Source organism: Euwallacea fornicatus, chromosome 9, assembly GCF_040115645.1.
Source record: "Euwallacea fornicatus isolate EFF26 chromosome 9, ASM4011564v1, whole genome shotgun sequence".
NCBI classification, from domain to species: Eukaryota; Metazoa; Arthropoda; class Insecta; order Coleoptera; family Curculionidae; genus Euwallacea; species Euwallacea fornicatus.
The window spans coordinates 3134531-3147203 of record NC_089549.1 but is presented as its reverse complement, the minus strand read 5'-3'; the positions used below and the strand labels follow the sequence as shown (position 1 = coordinate 3147203).

At 35.5% G+C, this 12673-nt stretch overlaps 1 protein-coding gene across 2 annotated transcripts in view; it reads right to left on the bottom strand.

Annotated features, from left to right (window-relative positions):
* Window positions 1–12673, bottom strand: part of osp (outspread) — a 141167-nt gene that overhangs the window by 33539 nt on the left and 94955 nt on the right. For both annotated transcript variants that reach the window (XM_066285660.1, XM_066285661.1), the window contains exon 3: window positions 8852–8917. In XM_066285660.1, coding sequence (XP_066141757.1) covers window positions 8852–8917 — 66 coding nt within the window. The remainder of the gene's footprint in view (window positions 1–8851; window positions 8918–12673) is intronic.

Sequence of the window (12673 nt, the reverse complement as noted above, 5' to 3'; positions counted from 1 at the left end):
TGACCGAAATTATATCTTTAAATTTTGTTCAAAATATTCATAGACACGAACTTTCGGTTTATTGCATGCCGGGCGAGTATTCGTGTTGACAGTTTAGCAGAATGAGAGTGGTTTATAGGTAAATGATTTTGCTTGGCGACCTTATTTAAACATTTTTATATCTAATTTAATTTTTTTTTTATTTCTCCAGTAATGAGACTGTGCTAGTTAATTTAACCCTCCTCTTCTTTTTCGCTTCCTACAGATTCCGTAATAATTTGTTTTTGCTTTCATGCGTAATGTTTAAATTAAATAATAACCGATGTTTACGGTCTAGAAGCAGTAAGTGCGAAATGCGGAACAAAAAATTTTAATTTTTTGTTATGGCTCGGCCAAGCTACAGAAAAAAAAACGAATCATTAAGTGGACTTGTTGAAGCTTATTAAATTTAAAACAATATAGAAAACATGCGGAACCAAAGGTACCTACGGTAAACTATTTTTCGCTTTCGTTATCTCTACCGAGTTTTGCGCTTACGTGAACACGCACTTACTTTTATTTCCAAAGTGAATTATATACGTGACATGTTTCCTTGTTGTGTTTGAGAAAAACGCATTTACGTTCTCGTAATCGCATCGTTGGACGCCAGTTGTGATACCGCCGTTTGAGTTTTAGTGAAAGTGCGAACATGCATTTCATGCACTGCCCGATCTGGTTCATAGAAGAAAAATCTATACAATATTGCACCTACATGTATGTTAAATAGCATTAGTGAAATGAACGCTTCTAAACCAGTTCATACACTCAGTTTGTGTTACACGTTTGAATAAACACAGAACGTGAGTCGTGGAAATCTTTTCGGTTAAGATTAATTACCACCCATTGGCGAAATTGATTTTTTTTTCATCACATACCAATAAACGCTTAAGGAACTTATTCTGACCCCATTTCTCCCGGATTGACGAAATTTTATCTTTAAAACACCTCCATCCCCAGAGGGGAGACACTGTCGAGGCGCTCAGAGCGAAAATCTTGCCTAAACTCGAAAAAGGTGAAAAATAAAACATTGCAACCAACATGGGCAGAAAGGCCACGTAGGCCGATAGCCTCTTCTTATTTAAGAAGGAATTATATTGTTTATTTTTTATTTATTAAAAAATTGCAAAGAGGGAAAACATTTTCAATCGAACAAGCAATATAAATTTGTTAAACGGAAAATCTTCGGAACGGAAAGAGAGAGGGAAGAAATTTGAAATCTTCAATATCTCGGTGACGCTGCAAATGCTTGTAATTAGGCCTCAAACGGCCCGTTTTACTCCCATTTCAAAACGTTTTCACTTCACGTCCCTGCCAGGAAAACACTCGGCCTTTTTGCGACAGAGAACGCGTCGTAAAAAGTGAATACTTGACCTAAATTTGAAAATATCATATTGAGTGTTCTTAGGTTATATTGGTGATATAATTTTGTTGAAAGACGAGTTGTAGAAATTGGGACAGGGCTCATAGCCCCAATTTTGAAAGACAAGATGGACGAATTGCTCTGGTCAAATGGTTTGATTACAGACTTGTGTATTTTACAAATTTAAAGTGTGGCGTGGCACTAGAAGATACATAAGGTGCGGTTCTAAAGCCCCCCCTCTGCTCCCCCGTAGAGTTTTTAACAAATTGTTATGTTTTTAAAATTAAAAACCAACATTAAATACGACAAAAAATACTATATTATGACGTTTGTTTTTTTCAATGTTGGTTACGTCACCGTTAGCGCAAACTGACCGATTTTTTCATAATTGAAACATGAGGCAAGAGACACCTCAAATTAAAGGTCTTTCAAAACTACATTCAAGGGGGTTTTATCAATTTCTTTTGATCGCTTTTGCGCCCCTTAGACTCCTTTCTGTATAATAAGAAGTGGACTTAGCAGGACCCGGGATGTGGGATGAATGCGCCGATACTTCACTTGCGCTTGACCAACGTTATTGTTGTTTTCGTAACGCAGGCAAACTTTTTCTAACTTTTCTTCTTCTGCGCAACCCATTTTGCGGATGAATATAGAAAATGTGCCAGCCGAATAAATAATAATTACTAAAAGAAGTTCAGTCCATTTGTTTATTCATGGCACCTGCAGTTCCAAAAAATAATATAATGCTAATTTTTAAATGTAATTATCGCAAATACGGCTAAACCAAAGGTCAACATACTGTATATTTTTGAAATCGGAGAATAAAGGCCTATTCAATTTTTATAACATATACAGGATGTTCAATTATAAGCTTTCCGGCTTCAAGTCTTTTTTTAATTTTGCAACGTTCACGTGCTGTATTACTTAACATTTCCTGGCGATTTAGGACAAAGTCTACAATTTTTCTAGTCGAAGTTTAACTTTTTTTTATATAATAAAAACGTTAGGCGTGGCCTAAATATACGGATCAACCCCGTACAAAAAGTAAAATTTTGGCAGTATAGTAATGAATTAAAATCTGCCGGGCCAAATAAAAAAGCGCATAATTTTATGTAATTTAATTTTCTCTTGCATTTCTTACCACATTTATCAATGAAAAGAAAAGTGGTTTCGCTTCCAAAGTAAAGTAAAAGTGACACGGTTGGAAATGCGCAGTCACAGGATAAAATGCAGCGGGCCGACCGCACTTTTATTCAGAAAATTTTAATTGGTGATTCCAGTCTCGTTTCAGTTTGCAGATACTTGAAATAACATGTTTTCTCAATATTATGTTAGCAAATGCTGTCGGTTGTGAAGAGATTAGACTTTTTTTGCTGTCGCTTTTTTGCCACTTGAGAAAGTACTTGTAATGTCGTGTTTCCCTTTCCGTCTCACGTAAAAGCGCTTCAAATTTCCTAGAATCGCGATGCACCTGTTTCACTCTTTGTGCACATGTCGAAATGTCTTTTAGAAGATATAATCTTTTTCTGGTACATTCTGAAAGCTTGCGAATCACAATATTTCAATTGAGAGAGAGAGAGAGAGGAAATGTATGGATTTACTCAGCAATTCCAGGAGAAAATGTACTTAATGAAATATTTTCATTAAATAAAAAAAGGCGAACCCACCTTTGAAACGAAAAACTTTTTAAAAATTTATTATTATTTATTAAGCATAATTTACTCTATATGTATGTCCTAAAATTGCGAATATTTGTTTTTTCCATAACACAAAAACACAATAAAGCTAATTTAATTTGAGTAATTTCTTGTAATTTAGTAAATTCTCAGATACTTCTGTCTACTTTTGTGGTAAAATCATCAATGTAGAATATACCGCAAAAGATTTATTTGTTTTTCGGCGCCTTCAGAAATTTTGAGCTCACGTTTTAGGAGGTGTCGCTTTCTTGACTTTTTCTTGTTTGTGCCCATGGAACCGTCAAATAGGTGGTAGGTAACCTCAATCAATTTAAACAATCTAATCCCGATAAGATTATCCCAACAATACCGCTGGAGAGAATGTAGCACGTTGCTTCTATCGCTGAGGCGGGTATTCACGACTATTAACTCTTACTACTGAAAATAATGGTGAAGTACATGGGATCTACCATAACACTGGTCCGCAAACGCAACGTTTTCGAGATCCTGAGCGTTAAAAGCGAATTTTTTTTTCAGTTTTTTGATGATATCTCAGGAACCGTTTGAGGCACAGAACCCAGCTTCAATACACGCATTATTATTGTTATTATTATTAGATATTTTTGAGCGTTAGTTCAACTTATTTTCATAGGCCGGTGGCGGAGGCTTCAAGGATTATGTGAGGTTTTTTGCCCCCACTTGCTACGCTACTGACACAATTGACATTTTGAAATCATTTTTTAAACCGGAAGATATTTTTGTTGGTCAAAAGCTCTAAGGAGAACCGCATTCTAAAAAAATGGCATTTTATGGTGGAAAACATGGAAAAAGCTGCAACATGTATTGTCGTTAAAAAAAAAATGTTTTGATCTAGTGGCCCGATTTAATAAACTTTTTAACGTTAATATTTATTATTTTTAAGTGATAGGGTGTATGATAATATGTGCGCATAAGCTGAGATTCGTATCGCAAACTGTTCCTGAGATCCCTTCAAAAAACTGAACAAAAAAACCATCATTTTCAGCACCCCGCTTCTTGAAAACGGTGCGTTTGCGGACACATGTTTTAAGATACCCTGTATAGTGTTCCGAGGGTAGTTAATTATCGAATTACTTTTACCTACCAATTACGGGTTTTTCAATTTTAAATTTTATAATGTTCAATAATATGACCCTAATCCACACGTCCGTACGTTTAATCGTACAGAATAATTTAGCGTTTAGTAAGTACCATCAAATTCAAGGTTCTACAGAATTCTTTGTTGAAAATTCCAAGGCTTCGCATTTAAATCATCTTTAATAGTGTTTTGGGCTCTAACATTCACTTTATCCTTCTTATTTGAACTCGGTTTCATTTAAAACTTAAAACCATCATGGTCATCGCATTTCTTTTAATAAACGCGAAGGTAAAGCCCAATTCAATAAGCCTGATGTAAATCTCTTGGCACGTCAGGTACGAATAAAAAGATTTTTGAAGAGGGTTCATAATTTACCCAAGGGTCTTTTTATTATTGTAATATGGGATGTTAAAATGGTTTATCCGAACGAGTGGTCCCGGTGAGCCATCAGATTATGTCTGTTTTTTTGCAGGGAGATAATTAAATAACACGTTTAAACGAAATAAGATTTTTTTTTTGCCTTTGAGGAGCTTTACAATGCCTGAAATGTTCAAGCAATTCAGTTCTAATGTTCGTTCATTAGATCTGTAGTAATCCCACGAGATAAATTTATTGCCAGCAATTATTATTGGAATCAATCATTTCGCCATTAGAAATCGCGGAAATCGTTCCTGTAGGTAACTTCTGAAAAAGGCACGATCGTGAAATGCGTCGTAAATTTGAAATGCGGCCGGATTTTGTATTAATGATATCTCTCACTAATTATGAGATATTATTTTCTGATCAATTACTGCGGTGTGCTTTCACTTTCGGCGTTCCGTGCAGTTTTTTCCATTAATCCGAAAAATTAATTATTGCGAAACAAAATCGTGCTGGGTACCATTAATCATAATCAGACTCATTACTGTCAGATGCAGCAGTGACTATAATAAAATAGTACCATCCAAAGGAAAATTCGAACTGTAAAATGGCGGTACTTGGCACAATTTGCAGACCACATTTTACAAGAAATACATAGAACATTAGAACAAATTAAAAATAGGACGGTCGTAGGTGCGTAACATGGAACGGTCATACACAGGGTGGCCCCATGAAAACTTTGCACCTTAATTGTCAGTATTCCAAACAAAACTGTGTAAAAACGCTTGAATTCATCGACTTCTGACTTGCGGGGGACAATTTCTTATTGTATTTTGAACCCTTGAACAGGGGTGACAGTTACCCCCAAAGCTTCTAATGGAAAGGGGTGTTGAGTGATACCTCAGTTTAAAGATAGTTGCACCCCAATTATAACCTCCAAGTTTCAAATCACTGTCATTATCTCCGTCGATGTGACAGGTTGTCAAAGTCTCTGAGGAAAAACACTTTTAGATAATAATTAATTTAGCACAATAAGAGCTTGAGAGTTCAAAATGTGAAAAGGAAAACTTTTAAAACTGAGATATTCTTAAATCGTTTTGGCGGGGGTGGGCACCCCCCCCCCCACTCCTCCCCCCAATTTAAGAGAATACGTCTCTCTATTTGAAACTTTTTTCTTAAAATAGGTGGGTAAATGAAAAAGAATTTGCATTAATTTTCTGATTGATTTATTCAATGCTCTGCTGACTGCAATTCACCTCCATACAATAAAATTACTTTTGTTCAAAGCGTAGTCTTACGTTACGTAAGATTTGGAGCGTACGAAGATAGCTCCAGAAGCACCTGATATTACGCAAAAAAAAATTGGAAAGTATCACATCATTTGTGAACCTAGTCTTCTTGATGCGCTTTTATCAGCGATGTTCTACAAAGAAGCTCTAAATGTTTCAAAATGGGCATCAACCTCGAACTCCTCCCTCTCCATTATTGGCGAATATCTTTCCATTAAGCTATTTTTTTCAAGTGTAGAAATAGAACATGATGTGTGGAGGCGAAATCAGACGAATGGGGGGGGGGGGGGGGGGACAAAAAGTTCGGAATCCATTTCCTAAAACACCCCTTCTTGCTAGAAATTTCGAGGGCAACTGCCATCCTTGTTCACGGGTTGAGGTTGAAGGGTAGAAAATGCAATAAAAAATCGTCCCCTCGAATCAAAAATCAACGGAGCCGGGTGTTTTTGCACATCTTTACCTTAAAGACTGAAAATCGAGGTGCGTAGTTGTCGTTGGTCCGCCCTGTATTTTCCACTATCTGGTGCCAAAAGGATTTGCTCCAAACCACTCAAAACAAGGAAGCGCCAATCAGAGACGGAAGTTTTATGACTTGTAACCGTTACGCCCATGCATAGCATAAAATAGAGCTAATAGAAGTTTTATATTTTCCGTAACAAGTTCATTCTGCACCTCGAGCTAAGTGGGAGTATTTTACGACCAAGTGTAGATCTAGACCTAGACCATCGTAGACATCTAGAGGACCACATCGTGAACACGGAGAGTCTTGTTATCTACCTAGATTTTTATTGGGCTATTAGGCATACCGAGAACGGTAATAATTGTTACAATGAAGCTGTAAGATGATTTTTGTGCAGTAACAGTACTTTTTACGGGCAATATTTGATATTAAGTATTGGAGCGAGCTGTAAATTGCGCACCTTCATTGCAACGCTGTAATACGCTGGGAAGAGAAAATTCTCTTTTAATTAATCATTGGAGGAAATATCGAATTATATTGAATATTAATCAGCAATAATTACGGTGCTTTTGGGAAAGTAATACATAGTAACAAAACGCACTAATTGTAGGGGTATTGACTTGAGCTGGTCTCACGGAAGGTATTTGTTTCATCTCTACCAGTAATCACGGATTCTGATCGTTAGTCCTGTGAAATTTTTATAAAATTTTCTTCAATCAACTAGAAAGAAATCTGATTGAATTCCCTTCTTTGGCGAGAGTGTCTATCCACCGATGATCGAACATTATACGATAGCCAAGTGAATGAAACCCCTCTTGAATGCGGATGCACTCTCGTTTTTCTTCCATTGAAGCTCGTTAAGCAAGACTAGATAGATTATTTTAATAGATAACGAATGATTGAAGCGCAGGAACTGAAGTTTATTGTGACTTTTCAGATATGTGTTGATTAACAACTCCGCAGAAATTTTACATCGGTTGTTTATTGCGATTTTGATATTTCTTATTAGGTTGTTATTGCGTAATTCAGCATCGATAGCGACCGCAATGACCATCGTAAAGAAATCAATGTAATGGGAATGGCTACAATATAATTGGAAGATTGGGTCAATGTAGAATGCTAGTTCTATCGAAACATGCTCATGTGTGGAGCAATGTAGGATAGACTGTCGTACTTTACCTGCAGTTGTGGAGAAAAGTACGGAATGTATTAAATCCTTTATAGTTTCATATCAAAATGGTTGATTGTTAAAAATAAACGTACTACACGGAAACCCAGGTACATATTTAATAATATTGTAAACAAAACAGATATGTTCATTTCTACAAATATATTTAAAAAAATGAAAACAATTAATTGCCGGACGAAAGAATGGAATACTTCATAAAATCCATTATAATCAACTCGAAACTTAAAATAAACTAATATTTTGCGGCTTATCCTTTCGAGTCGATAACAGCCTGATATCGACGGTGCATAGTATCGATTAAATTTTCACAAATGGAAATAGGAGTCTTCACTCATTTATCCCGCAGGAATTTCCACAACTCATTCCGATTGGACACATTCCTGTCTCGAATTTTTTGTCATTCAAATGTTAATGGTGGTGAAAAATAATATAAGCAAAGGGTTGGTTGATGAGCAGTGCACGTTTACCGGGTGTACACACCTTTTAGCCGTGCAAAGACGAGGCGAAATAATAACTTTCCGCCTTGTGAACGATATAGCTGATAGATTTGCCGTGTTCCTTCTTACGGGGGTGGTCTCAGAAGTACCCGAAGTATTATACTATACATGGAACTCGCCTAGGGATTGATTATTGCGAAATATGTTTGTTTTGTTGGTGGTTTTGGCATAGAGCACCAACGCCATTGCCAGAAAAGAGAGGTGATTTTTTTTTATATATACAGGGTGTTTCCTAACTACGTGTAAAAAATTTAAAGGCGTAATCCTCGACTGATTTTGAGTCAAAAATGTGTAATAAACATATGTCCGCAAATGCTTTGTTTCCAAGATACAGGGTGTTGAAATGTGACAAGAAAAAGAGATTTTATTTTCAAAACGACTCAATTTGGGTGTTTGAATTTTAGAAAAGATAATTTTTTGGGGGAATGCTTTAATGATTAATTATAAGAATTGCTGAAAATGACCACCATTACGCATAATGCACGCTTCCATCCTTCTTGTTAATGATTGTCTCACTCTCTCTAAAACTCCTGGTGTGTTGCGTATCGTTTCACATCCGGTAATTATACGTTCCTGAAGTTGATCTAGAGTGTTTATTGGGACAGCATAGACAAGTCTCTTCAGATCACCCCAAAAGTAGAAGAAAAACTAACAATAAACATGTTAGTAAATACCACCAAACCTTTAGAAACCTTTTTCAACGTCTTTCAGTCAACACCCTGTATCTTGGAAACAAGGCATTTGCGGACATATGTTTATTAGACATTTTTGACTCAAAATCAGTCGAGGATTACACCTTTAAATTTTTTACACGTAGTTAGGAAACACCCTGTATATATATATATATATATATATATATATATATATATATATATAAATACTTACGTGTTCATCGACCGAATAGTTTAGTTCCCCATCATCGTAAAGGACGAACCACCTTCTCTGCCATCTCTAAAAAACAAAAAAAAAATGTTAATTATACTTATGATGAACAATGTTAAGTAATCTTGACTCGAAGCAAATTGGACATTTACAATTATTATCCAAATTAATTTTCTACACAAACCGACATAAGTACGAACAACAATACATTTGTTACACAAATAACTACCGTTGGTAAAATTGCGCAACTTAAACACTTTGTTGTGCATTTTAATCTCGATTTCAATCTACACAATGTTTCCATTCTTTTCATCTTAAGCACCATGAAGAAGAAATAAAAATCGTCGACAACGAATGGAACTATCCGCTATTTGCATAACGCGGATGAAAGTGTAAACAAATTCCATCCGAAAGCAAACAATGTGAAAATTAATTTGTGGTTTTCGGTAAATATAAACGTAAAAACGGCGTGTCTGTGTTTAAAACTGCGCCTGTCAGCTCCTACTTAAATTTAAGGTGTCTCTAAATGGATTTTCAGTGGATTATAAATAAACTTTCCGACAATTTTAGTGTAAACAGAAGGTCCACTTCCGTATTACTGTTTAAAATTTTCTTTCACCGTATGTATCCTTTCTAAAAGAAACATGATATTATTAGCAAATTCAGTTGTTAAATGAAATGAAGAACGAATACAGTGCGATTGTTCATCTTGAACAATTAATTGCAACTAGAAAACGAGCAAATCGCATAAACTCTCACTACTTTCAATGACAATAAATCTGAAAATTTAACGAAAATATGCACGTATGTGTTAATTTGATATTAATTGGCCTTAGACTCCGGTATGTTAAAACTCCGTGGAGTGTATAATTAAAACATTTATATTCTCATATTATTTTATAAATTACTGCACTTCGTGCATAGTAAAGCTGAGATTACAAAAATGATTAATTAACTCCTGTTTATACTGGATGATTCGGAGTATTGAATGAATTCTTAAATTCAGAGTGGAGTTACTACATTCTTAAAGACATTTATACATATTAAGGAGAGAAGCTGGTAATATCGATGGGGAATGGAAAACAGAAGCACCTGAATAGCAGGAAATAATTATTAACCAAGTTTTTTACACATGACCATCCTGTAATTCTGCCCACTTTTGATAAATTTTAATCTAAAATTGAAATCTCTACCTTCGGAGGACGCATCTTACTACATCGTACTTTTCCCAACCGAAAGATATATCTTAAAATAAGGCCCAATCTAATTGCGAAAGAGTTGAATGAATAATGAACATAATTCTGATACTGAGGAGCGAAAATTGAAGAAGTTGATAATTTATTGCATATTAGAATCCATTTGATAACTGTTACAGGATGATTAAAATAAATGAATATTGCCACAGTTTTGCGCATGTTGCTCCGTTGTTGGGAACGAATTAATGCAGGGTGGAATTGAAAGTATTCTCCGGCACATAGGGTCTTCATTTCAAAATGAACAATCATAAAATATCTCTTGATTGGGGGGAAAATTTAAAATAATAAATAAACGTCTATTTAGATATTCAGGGGGAGGTTTAATTTGGCATTAGAAAGAATTGTATCAGTCACCCACCCTCTCACCTTTAGCTGCCCTCACTTTGATCTTTCAAATTGCACCCTCCATCGATTGGCACGTCATTCCAAGTAGAATTAAATTTGTCATATAAATGTACCAGAAAAACTGAAATCGGTTAGTGGAGTCAGGAGTTAGAAGAAAAATGTGTACTAGTGCAAATAGCTTGTTAAGATCAAAGAGTGAGTTGTGATAAGTGAGGCAATAATAAAGTTTCCGCCTTTTTAGAAAATTTTGTCTTTCAATTCTTGGAAATATTTAAGTGGAGCTCTTAACACTTCAGAGTTCAAATATCTTCATAAGAAAAAGTTTACTGGACTAAAATCGGGAGATCTAGCTGGACATTCTAATGCACCGCTTCTGTCAATCCATTTTTTAATAAATCGTTCATTGAGCCATTCTCGAACAGACTTTATTGTTGCTTAGTTAATAACGGTTCACATTTTGAGGACTTAATACAATGAATTATTTCATGTCAATAAACTATTTGCACTAACACATTTGTTCCTCAAGTTCCAATTATTAGCAGTGGTTTCTCCGCTCCAATTAAAATTGTCGTGCTTGAATATCTCTATGAACGTACGGGAGACATGCGAATCAAAGCTTTTCGTGGGGTTTAATGTTCTGTCCACCAACGTCATAATTCGCAGGACGATTTCGCCTTATTCGAGTACATTATTCAAATGGCTGGACTGTTTATTACCCCGTATTAACATTCAGTGCGAAAACTCCCAATCGAATACCTGGTAATACGACATAATGCATTCAGACCAGTGGAGGCCTATATCTATTTTAGTATCAAGTTAATAATTTCAATTAAACAAATCACAATCCATACGACCGCTGTGGCCCTCTGTGAACCTACTTGAAGCGGTCCCATTGACCGCTATGGCGTTTAACGTGTTAATAATTAGGCCCCGCGTGGAGTCAAATTATCAACACTGTCATTGCTACCCAGTCTGTTTGTTCATAAAAACCATCTCACCATTGAACAGATACGGCGGTAAGGCAATGGAGGAATAACTTCGTCGTACCTTATGAGAATCCCTGATCTATGTGTTTCATTGCACGTTTGACCAGTACCATATTGTGGGCAGCAAAACGACATTGAAGTTAATTCAAAATATTCCCCAGAGTTAGATTCGGTGATTTAAGCTTTCTTACGAAATACAAGGTGATTCAAAAGTCAAGCCCGAAAATTCGGAATGCCCCATTTTTGATGGAATTATTAAGAAATCTCGCTTAGAAATAAAAATACTTAAAAATGGTTCAAGCAATATGGCGCTACTATTTGGAGAAATAAACGATGGTGTAAACGGTTTTTTAGGGTTTAAGTCCCTTTGTTTCTGTAATACAGAATGAAATTGAAATTATTGCATTTTGAGACCGCCTGTGCAACTTTTTTGTTTAAAAGTAATTTGTAATTTTGAAAATTAACTCTCGTAGACGATTCTACGTAGAATTCAGTGGTAATATAAAATTTTTTATTCATCTAACCACTTTTGAGATATGGGCCACGCTTGTCTTTTTTTTTTTGTTATGGAACGCCCTGTATTTGTCTAATTTGTCGTGTTCCCCTTACATAACGCTAATAGGAAGCAAGACAGGTAACTTTGCGTTTTACTCCCAAAGTCCGACGCGATTAAAGGCGAAATCGGGGATTCTCGTTTTTAATAATTGTCAACTTAATTCAGTTACATGTTACTTGGCAAAATTTAATTCCTCATAATAAATTGTTTATAGGTTGCAGCAAATTTACACTCGTAAAGGCATTGCACAAATTGATTTTGAAGCCCCCAACCAAGGAACCGTAATGGCCAGAGGTCCGGACATTAATGACACCGATAGGGTTTTTAGCACACTAACATGTATACAAAGCAATAAAACTAAGTACCGTAATTTATGCAATAAATTTTTATGGCCCGTTTTAAGAACTGACAAGTTATTTTCATGATAAGGCATTGAACCTTTGCACAACGTCGGATATTTTGCAGTGTCGCATAATGCACACCATGATTTATTGCCAAATAACCTGACTAATAAATTTCATTAATTCAAATAGTTGTTAGTCGTGTCGTAATTTATGGAAATATTGATAAGGTTAAGTCTAGTGAATATTGCAGTTGATTGTTTATACTGGACGCAGTTAATTAATCAGTTGTAAATTAATAATACTTGGAGAATAAAACACATTCTCCACGATGTGATGAG